At 33.9% G+C, this 15,205-nt stretch overlaps 2 protein-coding genes across 2 annotated transcripts; both read right to left on the bottom strand.

The window, feature by feature from the left end:
• Window positions 1-2,069: 2,069 nt before the first annotated feature.
• On the bottom strand, window positions 2,070-2,934 carry LOC142624041 (uncharacterized). The gene has a single exon (XM_075797540.1). It carries the CDS (start codon window positions 2,881-2,883, stop codon window positions 2,356-2,358), a length of 528 nt encoding a protein of 175 aa, XP_075653655.1. The 5' UTR covers window positions 2,884-2,934; the 3' UTR covers window positions 2,070-2,355.
• A 9,733-nt stretch (window positions 2,935-12,667) lies between these two features.
• On the bottom strand, window positions 12,668-13,927 carry LOC142624025 (uncharacterized). Its single transcript, XM_075797525.1, has one exon. The coding sequence runs from the start codon at window positions 13,807-13,809 to the stop codon at window positions 13,066-13,068; it is 744 nt and encodes a 247-aa protein (XP_075653640.1). The 5' UTR covers window positions 13,810-13,927; the 3' UTR covers window positions 12,668-13,065.
• Window positions 13,928-15,205: the final 1,278 nt, after the last annotated feature.

The following is a 15,205-nucleotide window of genomic DNA, read 5'->3' as shown; positions in this document are numbered from 1 at the left end:
TTATCAAATATTTCTGATCATCAAGTCCCTCTTAAGGATCTTGCTTGAAGTTGTGCTGTTAGACATATCAGGAAATCCAAGGCAGTGCTGTTCTTTTTGGTTGAACCATATCTAAACCATGTTGCTTTGGCAGTGGCAAAAAATGAATAGAAAAACCTGTAAATATTAACGAATTATAAAATCTTTTGCAAATGCTGCAAGGCAAAGATCTTCCAGGTACACATTTATTTTTTTTATCCTATGCGATGAAGTATGTATGTGGGAGACAGGGCTATTACAGTATTACTGCCAAAGGTACTGCTGCAAGGGATTCTGTCCAAAGCATCTATGAAAGACAAGTAGATATTCTTGAGTCCTGAACTTTCGATTTTTGGGCTGCAATCTCTTGGTTATGAGAAATTTTCCCTCTGCATATGAGTTGAGTCAATCACCACCACAGCTTAGAAGTGAACAATCTGACCATAACATCATTATGGCTTATGGGTCATGCTTGAATGCCAGTTCAACCAATTGAAAGCAATTGAATGGGGTTATGGGGATGTCCATGGATCAAATTTTGGGATGGAATTCCTAAAATTTAATAGGGTTTGGTATTTAAAATATTTAAATGGTTTGGGTTTGGAGCATTCTATATGTCTCAAGTCTAATCCATTCCCATTCCCATATTTTTATTATGAGCAGAAGTTGAATAGGTCGGGAATGTCTAATAAAGATTTTTTACAAAATAGGCCTTCGGCTTGATCACTTGTTATGGACTAAAAAATCTCAGCTCTACTCTAGAAACCCTATTCCTTTGATTCAATGGTATCCTTCGCTCATGATCTCAAGATATATATTTTCACCTTTAAGTTTTGGCGATAGATTTGCTCTTTGAAGTACTACAATAACAAAGGAGATATGTATCTCTCTTTTTTTCTTTTTTTAAATTTTTAAATAAATTTTGAAACTATGGATGGCTCAGCTAGTTCTACTCTTTTGAAGTATATTGTAAGAAGAAGTGGAGATACGTTTTTATATATATATATAAAAGATACGAAGAGATTTGAAGTTGTGGGTTCACGATGATTGATTATTATTTTTAGGTTAAGACACCATTTGATTTTTAGTATAAATGAGATTTGAGCCCAAATTTCGTTCCTTATTCAATAGCAAAAACTTTACCAATTGAAACTCTTGAGATATGTATTTTCTTGGACTTGGTTTGGGTCCAATGTCCAATTGCACTGAACCCATTAGAATGATGACACGTGACCAAAAGTAAATACGTGTCACTTTTGTGATAAGTCTCAAATAATTGGACACTAGATCCAAACTTTGCCATATCCTCAACATTAGAATGAAAACATCATTTGATTTTTAGCGTAAATGAGATTTCAAATTTGAGCCTAAATTTCGTTCCTTATTTAATAGCAAAGAATTTGCCAATTGAAACTCTTGAGATATGTATTTTCTTGGACTTGGTTTGGGTTCAATGTCCAATTGCACTGAACCCATTAGAATGATGACACGTGACCAAAAGTAAACACGTGTCACTTTTGTGATAAGTCTCATATAATTGGACACTAGATCTAAACTTTGCCATATCCTCAACATTAGAATGAAGACATCATTTGATTTTTAGCATAAATGAGATTTCAAATTTGAGCCTAAATTTCGTTCCTTATTTAATAGCAAAGAATTTGCCAATTGAAACTCTCGAGATATATATTTTCTTGGACTTAGTTTGGGTCCAGTGTCCAGTTGCACTGAACCCATTAGAATGATGACACGTAATAAAAAATAAACACGTGTCACTTTTGTGATAAGTCTCATATAATTGGACACTAGATCCAAACTTTGTCATATCCTCAACATTAGAATGAAGACATCATTTGATTTTTAGTGTAAATGAGATTTCATATTTGAGCCTAAATTTAGTTCATTATTTAATAGCAAAGAATTTACCAATTAAGACTCTTGAGATATATATTTTCTTAGACTTAGTTTGGATCCAGTGTCCAGTTGCACTGAACCCATTAGAATGATGACACGTGACCAAAAGTAAACACGCGTCACTTTTGTGATAAGTCTTGTATAATTGGACACTAGATCCAAACTTTGCCTTATCTTCTTAAGTAGGCACCAAAGCCTATAAACAACATGAGTTACAATTTCTCAATGTGCATAAAAAAAAAGGTTGCTAGCAAGATTTACACAATTCATTCAAAAACTCTCCAAAAGTCTTATCCTAGAACACACTATATGATCTCACTCACAAAGTCACAAAATGTGGCACGTACATCTTCTGACCTTAATGGGCCTTCCTTCCTTTTTTACTGGGCTGGGGGCCCACGTGTCTTAACACCACTATTTTTGTCAGCTAAAGAAATCCTGAACTCCTCTACCGGCAAAAACCCGGTCGGAGAGCTCAGCCAAAACGGCATTCACAGTGAGCAAAACGACACTCGACCCTGCAATCACACCCAAAACGACACCCGTCGTGCCCAAAACCTTACCAAACGGCGGCCACTCGATCTCTCCGATCTCCTCCGCCACTCCGCTCCACAAACCCCCCTCTCCCTCCTGCTGCTCCTTCTCCTTCCTCTTCCGCATCGCCTCCTTGATCTCCGATCCCACCTCGCCGCCGGGTTGACTCTCCGATTCCGACTCGGTTTGCTGGGTCTCGGACTCGGGAGATTCTCGGGTCTCTTCAATGGCTTTGAGCCTGAGCCTGAGCCTGAGTCTGAGAGATATTGGGTTTAGGGGTTTGAGTTTGGGGTGAGAAAGAGAGAGGCGACCGACACGTGGCGGTTTGAGCAGTACGGACGTGCGTGGGTGACCGGCTTTTGTGGGTGACGGGAATGGAGAGGTTACCGGGAATTGTACGGACATTGGTAGCGCCATTTTTTCCTGTGTGGTGGTGAGTCTCAAAATTTGGATGACGGTAGTAATGCACTATGCAAGCACAGCTATGTCTTTAATTTTGGGTGTCAATTTGGGTTGGGCTTCAATTCTAGCCCAAACCCAGATTTGTATTTATTTTGGGCCTGTTTTTCTTGCCATGGCCCATTTTAACTCTTATCATTTTGTAAAATGATTGTGTATAATGATTATTAATTATTAATTATCATTGAGTTGTTATTATTATTATTATTCTAGGTAAGTTTAAGTTGAGGAGGTTAGACCTCTAATTCTCACAATAAAAAAGAGGGCACAGAAGACTTTTTGGGTTGTATTAAGGGAGATATATTTCTTGTGTCTGTTCCATGAAGTAAGCCTCTCATAAGTTGAGAGTTTAATAGATGTGTTGAGTCTACAACATTTGAGAGGCCCTTTCCATAAAGTGAGCACATATGACAATTACTTGTTTTAATGGTATCGACTTTGTTAAGAGCAAGGGTCTTAAAGTTTTGGTTTTAGGCAAACAATGATTGGGAAGGGATTCATAAATAAATGATTGTGTGCATTGTACATCCCACCAACCAAGGCACATGAGAGTGCTGACGTGGCTAGATCCGGACCTTACACGTGGGGCAGCTACAAGCAAAAGAAAGGAAACGTTAGTTGAAGGATATGATCTTTGGCTCGTGCTAATGGTGTGACTATCTTGGAAAAGAGTGAGATTTGCACCTGACATGGACACTTAACACTAGCACAAAACGGAGATAGCGACCTCCTATGGTCGGATGCTATAGAACACCTCTTATTGGTTGAGCTTGTGTTGGACCACTGTTGAAGACACGTGTATCACTCTTGGTATCCCTGATGTCCCTTTCCTTGTCTAAGGCTTACTCCCCACGCTGTAATAGAGCCACCTTCCATCCCACTACCTTGACATCGGCGTGTTTTCTCTCTCCTCTAGCTTCAACATAGTATAAGAGTTGTATTGAGATTCAAATGGAGGAATCACGGTTTGATACTTGTCCTTATGTACCCAGCAACATTCCTTGTACCATAAGAGAAACATGTTTCTAGACAATTAGGGCAAGAACCTAGAGAAACTAAGAGAATGAGCAAAAAGTTTGGTTAGGAAAGTGAGGTTGACAGAAAAGAGTTTCTTTGGGAAAAAATATCATCATTATACAAAGACCTTCATTTTTACATAATAGAGAGCTCTAAAGATTGAGGGATATTCCCCCTTGCTCACTTGTGGTTTTTCATCCCTTCTAAGGTTTTCTACGTATATCTCATGCCTTCTTTACTCTCTATGTTATGCTTTCTATTTATCTCGATGTTAAAGTGTTAAAGTTTTCATTTTTAGTGTCCTTAGGCTTTTTCACTTAAATGTATTGTTAGATGCATCACCCATTCTTTTACATAGTTTTGATAATCTAACTTGCACGTACATGCATAAAATTCAATTTGTTACGGAGGGATTTAAGATGTGAACTATTAACTCACAATCTTCTAGATTTTTATTGTGTGACTTTAAACTTTTAAGAATGTTTAATTCTAAAAAAAAAACTTTTAAGAATTTTTTTAAAATTTCGAGATTTTAAATTCTCATAAATCGAACATGTCTTAACAAAAAAGAAAAAAAGAAAGAAAGAAAGAAAGAAAGAAAGATATTTTCCATGGAAATATTTGTAAAGGAGCATAATGCGTTTGATTGGAGAGAGATAGCATTTATTAGTATAGGATGACTAGAAGTTAGTAATGAAGCTAAGCCTTAAAAGAGACACAACACAAAATACAGTATTCATTGGAAAATAAAAAATAAAAATAAAAACCACAAACTACTAGAGGTTTTATGATGATATAAATAGTAGTGTATTTCTAATTTCTAAATATGGACACTACTTTTGTCCTGTGTCCAGTTCTATTGGACACATTGGAATGTAGATATGTGTCTAAAATTAGACACGTGTTCACATCCCAATATGTCAAGTGGAACTGGATACTAGACACAAGCTCTTCCCTCTAATCATTAGATTTTATAAAGATCTATGGTTTAAAAAATGTGTAATTTTTATTTAGTTATAACAGGTATAAACTGAACCAATATACATAATTATTTATTTATTTTAAAGAGGGATAAATAACCATGGTTCATTTAATATAATTTTTCTATTCCATATCTTTTTTGTTTTACTTTATGTTTCACTAATTCCAGTATGCCATGTGTATGATTTGTTTTCATTTTAAAATTTGGTTATTTTATAAGGAAAAGTAAAAAAAAAAAAATGCAATAAGATGTTATTGGTGAAATATAAAGTGAGATCCAAAAAGTGGGAAAGAGGATTTATATTCATAATGCATGTAAAGTTGGGTTGAGTATAAACTAAAGGTATAGCGTGTATGAAAAATATTGAAGGAAAGTGTTCGAGGTTTAACTTTACTTAATGAGAATTTTGAGATTAATAAAGCTGTTTTTTAGCCTTGAAAGATTTATGCTGAATGCTGCTAAGTTGATGGTTGAAGCTTGATCTCGTGAAGATTATGAGCAAAGGGTTTGGTAAGCCTTTTTAACAGAATAAGCCCCATTATTTTCCTTCAGCCAAATCAAAATACCTGGTTATGGAGTTGTACATAGAGGAATGGACTTCATTTGATGAGCATCAGGGGTATTGAAACAAAAGAGTATCCACTGCAGTGGAAATAAAAATTTAGTTATTTGGCATTACAAAAAGTTACTTTATCTATTTTACTTACTCACATGCTGCAACAGTGGATCTATGATAACTTTTAACACAATAAAATAATATAAAAATCACAATAAAATAATATATCAACTACAATAAAATAATATATTCACTACAATAAAATAATATATACATTACAATAAACAACAATCACAACCACCCGCAACCACTACCGCTGCCGCTGCCGCCACCGCCTCTTCCACCGCCACCGCAATCGCTACCGCTGCCAATACCGCCGTCATCGACTCTTCCACCATCAACGCCACCGCTGCCGACTCTTCCACCGCCAATGCCACCGCCGCCGACTCTTCCACTGCCAACTCTTCTACCTCCTCCGCCGCTACCGCCTTCATATAATAGAATAATATATTCTTTACAATAAACAACAATCACAGCCATTGTCACCACCACTCTCACTACCACCACCGCCACCACCATCGCAATCGCCACCATCAAATTTTTTTTTTCTTACCAATATTAGATACTATTAACCTATCACTTAAAATTTATTGCAAAAATATTATGGTAACATTACTTAATTTTAATTTCTTATTATTCTTTATTTTATTTATCCTATTTATCTTATTTGGTTTCATCCAAATACACGTTTCTTTCTTCTTCTTCTTCTTTTTTTTTTTCCCCTTCTTTGTTTTTCTCCTCCACACACGTACTCCTCTTATCTCCTCCACCCTCAACCACACCTTTTAACTTTCAACCATTTCTTATTTTTTATTGTTTTATCTTTTTGTTACTTTTTCTCCTCATCTTCTTCTCTATTTATTCAACTGTTCTCTCTTTATTTCTTCCATAAAATGACGATCTGTCCAACTGAGCTTCAGTTCCGCTCAGCCCAACTAAAGCAACGCCACTAGGTCCACCACCACGCCTCTATCAACCTCTGGTTCATGGTTTGTTTGTTTGTTTGTTTTTTTTTTGGTTCAAATGAAAAAATTATAGAAGAAACCATTTCGGACTGAAATACATTTTTCGTCCGAAATGGCCGAAATGGGCGAGACGAAACAGGGGGTTATGGTTCATGGGTTGTGATTCTCTTAGTGATGGATTTTGGCCGTGGGTTTTGCCGATGTTTGCTTCTTCTTTTTTTTCCTGATAGTGGTGGGTTTGATGAGTGTGGGTGTGGTTGGGTTTGTGACTAATGTGGTGGTGGTGGTGGAGGTGGTGATTGATATTGGTGGTGGTGGGTTTGATGAGCGTGGGTATGGTTGGATTTGTGATTGATGTGGTGGTGGTGGTGGGGGTTGCCGTGGTTGGAGCTGGGTCTGTGGCAGCGTGGGTTAATGGCATGAGAGGTTTGAAAGGTGAGAGAGAGAGTTGAGAGATCGTGAGAGTTCTGAGAAGAAAAGAAAAAGAAAAAAAAAAGGAAAAAATAATATTTTAATCCGGCTGGAGGAATAAATTTTTTATTTTTTATTTTTTATTTTTTTATAGCTCTCAGCTACAGTGCACATCTATCTATAGATGTGCACTGTAGTAATGAAGGTAAAAAAAATACATTTAGCTCCACTGCTGTATGGCTGATTTTTGTGTTTTGGTGGAGCTAAAATAACTATTTAGCTATTTAGCTCCACTGCTACAAGTACTCTAAGTCTATAAGATAGGAATTCCACCATCCAGTGTGAATTGATAATAGCATCAATTGTAGCTTTAGTAGAGAGAAAAGTAGGAGGAGGAGAAATCACTCTACCACCACCCTCCTTAAGTAGCCAAGGATCATAAAAAAAAATCAGAATAGTCTTATCATCTCCAACTCTCCACCTAGCCCCCCATAGAAATTACATTTCTAGATCGTAAAATACTCTTCCAAGCAAAAGAATCCAAGGAGGATTTTGCCTAAAAATAGAGCAATTTGAAAAATACTTTGCCTTAAAGACTCAATAGAAAAGTGAATCAATATCATGAACAAGGTGTCATACTTGTTTTGACAACATAGCTTCATTAAATTTCCCAAGATCTCTAAAATCCAAACCTCCAGTTGATTTTGATAATTAAAAAAATTCTCATTTTTTCCAGTAAAGTTTCCTTCTATCTCCTCTTTGATCCCATCAAAACTTTCGAGATAACATTTCAATATTCTGACATAGACCTCTTGGCAATCTATACAACTTATAGCAAAAGTAGTGATGACTTGAAGAATTGCTTTCAACAAGACCTATCCCTGCTCATGAAAGTAACCTTACCTTCCACCTTTTTAGTTTCCCCACAAACTTGGTCTTTAATGTAATTCAAGTTTGCTCTTTTATTTTTTTCCACCACTATAGATAAACCTATATATATATATATATATATATATATATATATATATATATATTTTTTTTTTTTTTCTGGTACTCAAATTAGTTTTTTATTTTTTATTTATTTATTTTTATAGAATCCTTTGTAGGAAGAGTTCATGGTTTAACTTTAGTTAACGATAATTTTGAGATTAATAAAGCTGTTTTTTTTAATTTTTTTTTATTTTTTATCCTTGAAAGATTTATAGTGGATTTAAATTACAGAATAAAATCTAGAACTACTTTTTAATAAAGTTTGATAATTGGGTAGTTTAATGTTATATCTTTTTTTTAATCTTTTTAATTTATGAAAATGGAGTTTTGGAGATCAACCAGTCATGGATCACAAATGTAGGATTTACAAGATTATAGCTATATTAGTTGAGAGACAAAAAAAATAAAAATAAAAATAAAATGCTGAAGCACATGCTTCTGAATCATTTCTCGAAATAAAAATGTTGCACTATTCATGGTGACCATTGACCAATTAAACTACTTTAGAAGATGATAAGATTTGTATATCAATTTCTATCTTCTGCATTGCATTTAATTTTTGTGACTTGCTTACCTTTTTCTCAAAAAAATATTGAGGAACTTTGTTTTTGGTCATGAGATGAAGACAAACAACAAAGGATTTTAAAAATATAGCGTGCAATTTGCATTGTCTCCATGCGTAAAAACAAGATCCTGGGGTTTACAAGTCTATAGTAAACAAAAACAAAGTACTATTACTGACTACTATACCATTCCCGAGTAAAAATACCCATGAAACTGGAGCTGAGAACAGTTTCCAGACTTAACCTTTTCTAGCCAAGCAGCAGACGGTAGAATCAAACAAACTTTGATACATTTGTTGCAGTCTGTGAAAGAAGGAGCCCCCCTATTCAGTATTCACTGCCAAAACCTGCATTAGTCTGTGTCTGTATTGGGTTTGAATAAAATTGGAATTTTAAGATGCTATAGAATATGAGTAATCAACACAAAACATTGATCCATTCTCCAAAAAAAAAAAAAAAAAAAAACACAAAACATTGATATTACCTTTTAATTTCTTATTATGAGATAGGTTAATGGTGTGTTTGCTTGCATCAGTTAAAAAACAAAATTTGAGAAGTAATAAAAATAAATAAACAAACATTCTTTTAGTTAAATGCTGTATCACTATTTAAAAAAATTAAGAGTTTTATTAACGTAAGCCTTAAGCCTTAAGGACATAAGTTAATATATTATTTTGAAATTATTTTTATGGGAAAATAAAAAAGTAACTAGCTATTTTTGACAACCTTTTTAATTTTTTATAAAAAGTTTCATAAAATAAATGATTAAATAGCATACATTAGCTGAACTAAAAAACTAATTGATTGCAATAAAAAATTCAATTTTTATCAACATATTTCGAAACTCATTAACTAAGGAGCCGTTTGGTAACATTATTTTAAAAATATGTATGAATAAAAAAATGTATAAAAATATATGTAATATTATTTAAAAGTAAAAAATATGTGTCTAAACACGTATACTTAATAAACCCTAAATTACTTTATTATTTTCTAATAACTATAAATCCAAACTCTTTTATTATATAATAATCATGATCCATCCCGTCGGCATTTTTTTTTTTTTTTTTTTGCCTTGGATTAATAAATTATATAAATAATTTGGAGTTACAAGTGTGCAAAATGACTTTGAATGGTACACCTTGGTGGGGTCTTAAGAGAAACTCACCATGTCCAAAAAAATCAGATATGATTTGATTGAAGATGAACAATCCATAATCTGACAATCCTTACTTTTGGACATGTGTTACGGTGATGAATCATATATGCATTATTTTTTCAATTATTTGAGGGTCAATACTCAAGAGGTCGTATCGTGTTCTACGGCTCTACCACAATTTGCTATCAATTTGACAATCCAACCAGACATCATCAAATTAGAAATTACGGTAGTGATCAAATTCTAGAAAAGTCAGTAGTGGATTACTAATATAATATAGTACTTCAATAGTGTCTTGTCTGTCAATTTAAGGTGCTCCTTAAGACTCAAATCAAATCCTAAGAAGTCATTGTCGTTAAGATATGGATTTACACATTCTTTTGGTTATTCTGATATCTAGGAGCCACCGCCAAGTGATTTTTTCTACGTAGTTGTTGGCTGAACATAATAATGATGCACGAAACTTCCATAGTCCTTTAGTTTGCTCTGGAATTCTTGTTTTGACAATCAGCAAATCAAGAGCAAAACAAAAGTCCTGCTTGAATTCTCTTTGATATGATGATATACATGATTGGGTGAAGTAAAACTCTTGGATATATAATTATTATGAATGTCAAAATTTTCAACTTAAAAAATACATAACATCTTGGATCACTGCAAAGTGCAAACACTTGTGCCACCCTATAATAGCTTCTTCTTATCTCTTAGAGTAGATGCAGTTTCCATACTCAGATCTATTACTATCTACCTAAGTGACATATAGTCAATTTGGTTAGGCAATTTAGAAACTTAAAAGTGCGTTTTTAAAATCCAAAAAATCATTTTGCAATAACAATTCATAATTTTTTTTTACAAATGCTTATTTTAAATTCAAAACGTCGTTTGTAATAACTTATACAAAAGCACCCATAGATAGACACTTTAGTATATTCTTTTTCATCTTAAGATTGTAATCATGACTAGCTAGTTACTTCTTCGATAAATTTCTTATGTATCATGTGTATATATACACATTGTTTTTCTCATTACATATAGTTCTCATACAATTATACATTATTTCTCTCACATATGTGAATCTTTTAGTTGTTTGAGACTTATAAGAGAGGGAGACAATTTATATGTTAGAGGTATAAAATATCTTATCCTAATTCTCTTATTATTCAGAGAAAGAGAGAGAGAGTGTGTGTTCCTATCCTATTCATTACAAAATAAAGTAGCCTCCATTGAACTAAAAGATCATTATACTAATATTGAGATTCTCTGAACCATTTTCTTCTATTTGGGCCTACTTATTTAAATCCATATGTCCCACTTGCGCGTTTGGCCTCATATGAGTCCGAATCGTTCATGTCCTTTTTTTTTCTACTTCTACTGCTAAATTTTTTTCCCACATATGTTTTGGAATCATTGGTATGTTAATTTCATCAGTAACTGTCAATAATTGATGAAATCTGAAATTAGAAGTTAAGTAATGCTCTCCCTTTGTAATCTGTAAACTGTAATAACTTGGGACATTGGACTTAATTAGTCTCTCATCCCACCGAATTTCATAACTTGTTGCCCAAAAAAACTCCGCAATTTAATACTGCAGATACAAGAGGACAAATGGTCTGGTATTAACCTTACCTAAACCAACTAACTTCACAAATAATCAACAGTATAAAATACAAAAGCATCTCACCCTTTTACTGTAGCGGTTCTTAGCTCACTTTGGAATTTGGATCCCTTTTGTCTGTTTCCGTTTTCTGTCATATATGAGAGTAATTAATCATATACTTTATTCTTAATATATACCATCCCAACCTTGTTCTCTTCCATGCAAATTTTTGGTTTTCCAATGCTTTTGCGCAGTATTTTTTAGACTGATTGGAGACTGCACCTGACACCCTCCAAACCGTTGGACCTTGTGAATTTTTTAGTCTCTAAGCTTTGAAAGCCAAAGTCTCTATTTAAGGACCCAAATTGCTCACAAACTTAAAGCACATTTCAATTACAAGTTTAGGAATATAATATTTTTCATAACGGTTGAGATAACCTATTGTAATTTGTTCATAAAAAAACCTTATTATAATTTGTGTATAATACAGATAATATCATTAATTGATAGATCCAAATAAAAATAATACGAAAAGGTTAACGGATGCCATTATAGTAATGGTTAACTGTCTATTTAAAGAAAGTTTTTATGAAAAAAGAAAAAAAAAATTAATGTTTAGGTATCTTTTTTCATTTACCGCAAAAGTAGTGTCAAAATTTTCTTAAAATAGATTGTTAATCATTATTTTAAGAGCACTCATTAACTTAACCCAAATAATATTACTTCAGTTATAATTGATCATGTCGGTAATTGTGAAAGTTGTTATATGATTGTATACATTGAAATCTGAGTAGCCCCAAATTTCCAAGTATATTGACCCAATCTGCATATGAAGTCCTAATAGTCACTCCAATTTGGATACTGTAATCTTGTTTCCTAAACTCATTTTCTTGAAGCCTCAAGTGCAATTTTTTCGAAATCAATAACCATTTTTTTCTTAGGTAAGATTTGAATGAGAAATGTACCACTTTATTTCCATTCCACTCCTTCACTGCAGCCTAGCTAAGGTTGGATATACCAGAAACCAAAGAACTGTGCTTAGTACAATTCGATGCATGCATGATGATGATTGAATGACAATAAAACTTACGATTATACCTAGCATCCCAATACGTATACGTCCCTATCAAGAAAGCGACTATGCCCTATTGCCCAGTTGTACCACGCCCAACAAAACTAGCTAGGATCCTCGTGATTCTGTGTGCAAAACGCCCCAACATGCATGTTCATACTAAAATATTGCCAGACAGCAAGGAGGACCACAAAAAAAAAAAAACAAAGACAATCAATGAACTTTCCTTGTTACCACATTGTTAATTACCATCGTCCTTTATCTCTTTTTTGTTTGCTGAGCCACCATTATTTACTACATGTAAATCAACCAAGGAACTCTGAACAAGAAAAAAAAATACATTAATTTTTACATAACAAAAACGAGAACATATAAAAATATAAAACGCATCGAGACACATTAAACTCCCACGCCTCCCTGCTTTTGTGATAATCAAATACAATTTTTTCTTTGTCTTCATTGTTGAAACATGAAGCATCCGCTTTCATCAAAGACAAAGTAAATCCCATAAAAGAAAGCAACAACAGCCAACATATTCTTCCTATACTATTAAAAAGAAATAAAAAAAAGAAGAAGATACATTTTACAGCAATCCAAAAAAGAATACATGTGGCCGACCTGATTAATGTGACGAGATCCGACCCTGTAAAATTTGGGGTTAAGACTTAATTTCTTTTGTTTTTTGATTGGTAGATAGTGGGGTCGGAAAGAAGGGGTTTCAATGACAGAGCACACCCACAAAAGATGCTACCACATATTTGATACATGTTACAACAATTGCTGTGAAATATATTGATGCCGCCGGTTCTTAGATTCACTACAGTGATTGTCAGCCGATGATGATGATGATGACGAAGATGATGACAAGATGCAAACAACAAGGTCGGCAAAAGCTTGAATAATATACTTGTGGGTGTTTTGCGGATTTAGTGTAAGATAACATAAGAGAAGCTCATGCAAATACTTCCATTCAGCTGTGAAGTCGTTGTTGAGATTTCTTGCATCAACCATTTCTTGCATTGAGCGTCTGAAATCAACGTAAGGATCGAGTGAGTACGTGGGGACTTTGACGCTTTCATTGACTAAAAACATCGTGTTGTTATGATCATGATCATCATCAGGTGGGTGAGGGTGTTGAGTGGAGTCAACTATGGAGTTGGAGTGGCCAGGGGTGGAGAAGAAGAAGCGTTGGGAGGCGAAGACGGCGGCGAAGTCTGGTGGTGGGGGTGAGTAGTCTGTGTCGTCGGAGTCATCGGAGGAGGAGGAGAAGAATTCGGTGGTGGTGGTAGTGGTGGTGGTGGTGGAGGAGGTGAGGGAGGTGGAGTGGGTTTGTGATGAGGTGAGGTTGTATAAGGAGTTGAAGTTTTTTATGATGATTGATGAAGATGTGGAGAGGGAGGGATGGTTGTGATGGTCTTGGTTTTGGTCTGAGGGTGGAGTGGATTGGATTGTGGGTAGGCATTTGAGTTTGGAGAAGAAGAGGTGGACAGTCTTCCAAAAGTGGTTTGACATTTTCAGCTTTTGGGTGAGAGAGAGAGAGAGAGAGAGAGAGAGTAAGCAAGTAAGAACAATTGGAAAGTTATATATGGTGTTAATGTGTTGTGGAACTTTTGTTGTGAATTGTGACTCATATTAGTGGAGGATAAAAAATGAAAAAAAGGGAGGGGGTGGTTCGTTTGGGAGAGTAGGCTTTTTATTTGTCTATTAATTTGATGACCTAAAAAGCCTAAATTTCTTTCGAGTTGTAAACTAGTATTAATTATTATATGTATGAATCATTCTTTTTACAGTATATGAACCTTATAATCGTTTGGGACCCATACAAGAGAAATTATCAACACATTGAAAGCATGAAAAACTTCTCCTCCAAATAATTGAGATTGAGAGAGCTTTATTTATTCATATTTTTCATTATATATATTTTTAGCCCTTCTAGAAAGTAGTATGTGCATTATAAAAAAAAAAAAAACTCTATAGCCATGTTTTTAAAGCGTAATTGTAGCTCTTAAAAACTTGAGTATAGGTCCATCTAAGCTATACTCGTGTTTTCTATAGTTGTGTTTTGTAGTATTGTTTATACTCTGCAGCAATAGACCCAATTGGTCTATAACCGCATTTTTAAAAGCCTTTAACCTATAGCCCCATTTTTAAATGCTCTAGGGTTTTTTTTTTTTTTTTAAAGTGTCTTTGTAGATGTATACAGGTTAAATTAATTATAATGTATCTAAGGATGGGTGTATATTATGCCAGAAATGGTATACCTGCAAGCATTGAAATGAGATGTTGCAGGCATGCTCAGCTAAAAAACAATGAGAAGATGTTAAGAAGCTAAAAAGATAGTACTTCTAAGCTTTCGTGCACTTTATTTCTGAGCTCCTAAAATGGTTTTTTTTTTATTTTTTATTTTTACCCCGAGATACTCTTTTAAGTTGTCTTGGACAATCAATGATGGATCATGCGTGGTATTATCATTCAAATCATCCTTTTTAATACCTCTTTTTCCAACTCTTCAACAATTTTAGAACAAAAATTCTAAACACATTTTTTAACACACAATTTGGCATAATTTGTATATGCATCAAGTGGTAATTGGATTTTTTTTTACCAAGTACTAGCAGTCATAGTTGTCAGGACCAAAAGAAAACTTTCAAAATATGTGCTTTTTTTTTAATAGATTTTATTTTTTATTTAAAATAGAATTTGATATTTTATTAATTTTTTTTTAAAAGTCATTGTTATATTGAAAGCTGTGGATCATATGACTGGCAAAAGTGTTAAATAGGAAGATTTTTGTAAACGAAATCAAAAGAACGAGATCATTTAATATATTTGCTGCTACAACATCATTTAGTTTGTTAAATAGTGAAAGCTTTATTCAGTCAAATAAAAATATAGTGTAGTTTTAATT

The sequence above is a fragment of the Castanea sativa genome, chromosome 2 (genome assembly GCF_040712315.1).
Source record: "Castanea sativa cultivar Marrone di Chiusa Pesio chromosome 2, ASM4071231v1".
Lineage (NCBI taxonomy): Eukaryota > Viridiplantae > Streptophyta > Magnoliopsida > Fagales > Fagaceae > Castanea > Castanea sativa.
Note: the sequence above shows the minus strand (reverse complement) of the source record. Positions and strands in the feature narration are given on the sequence as shown.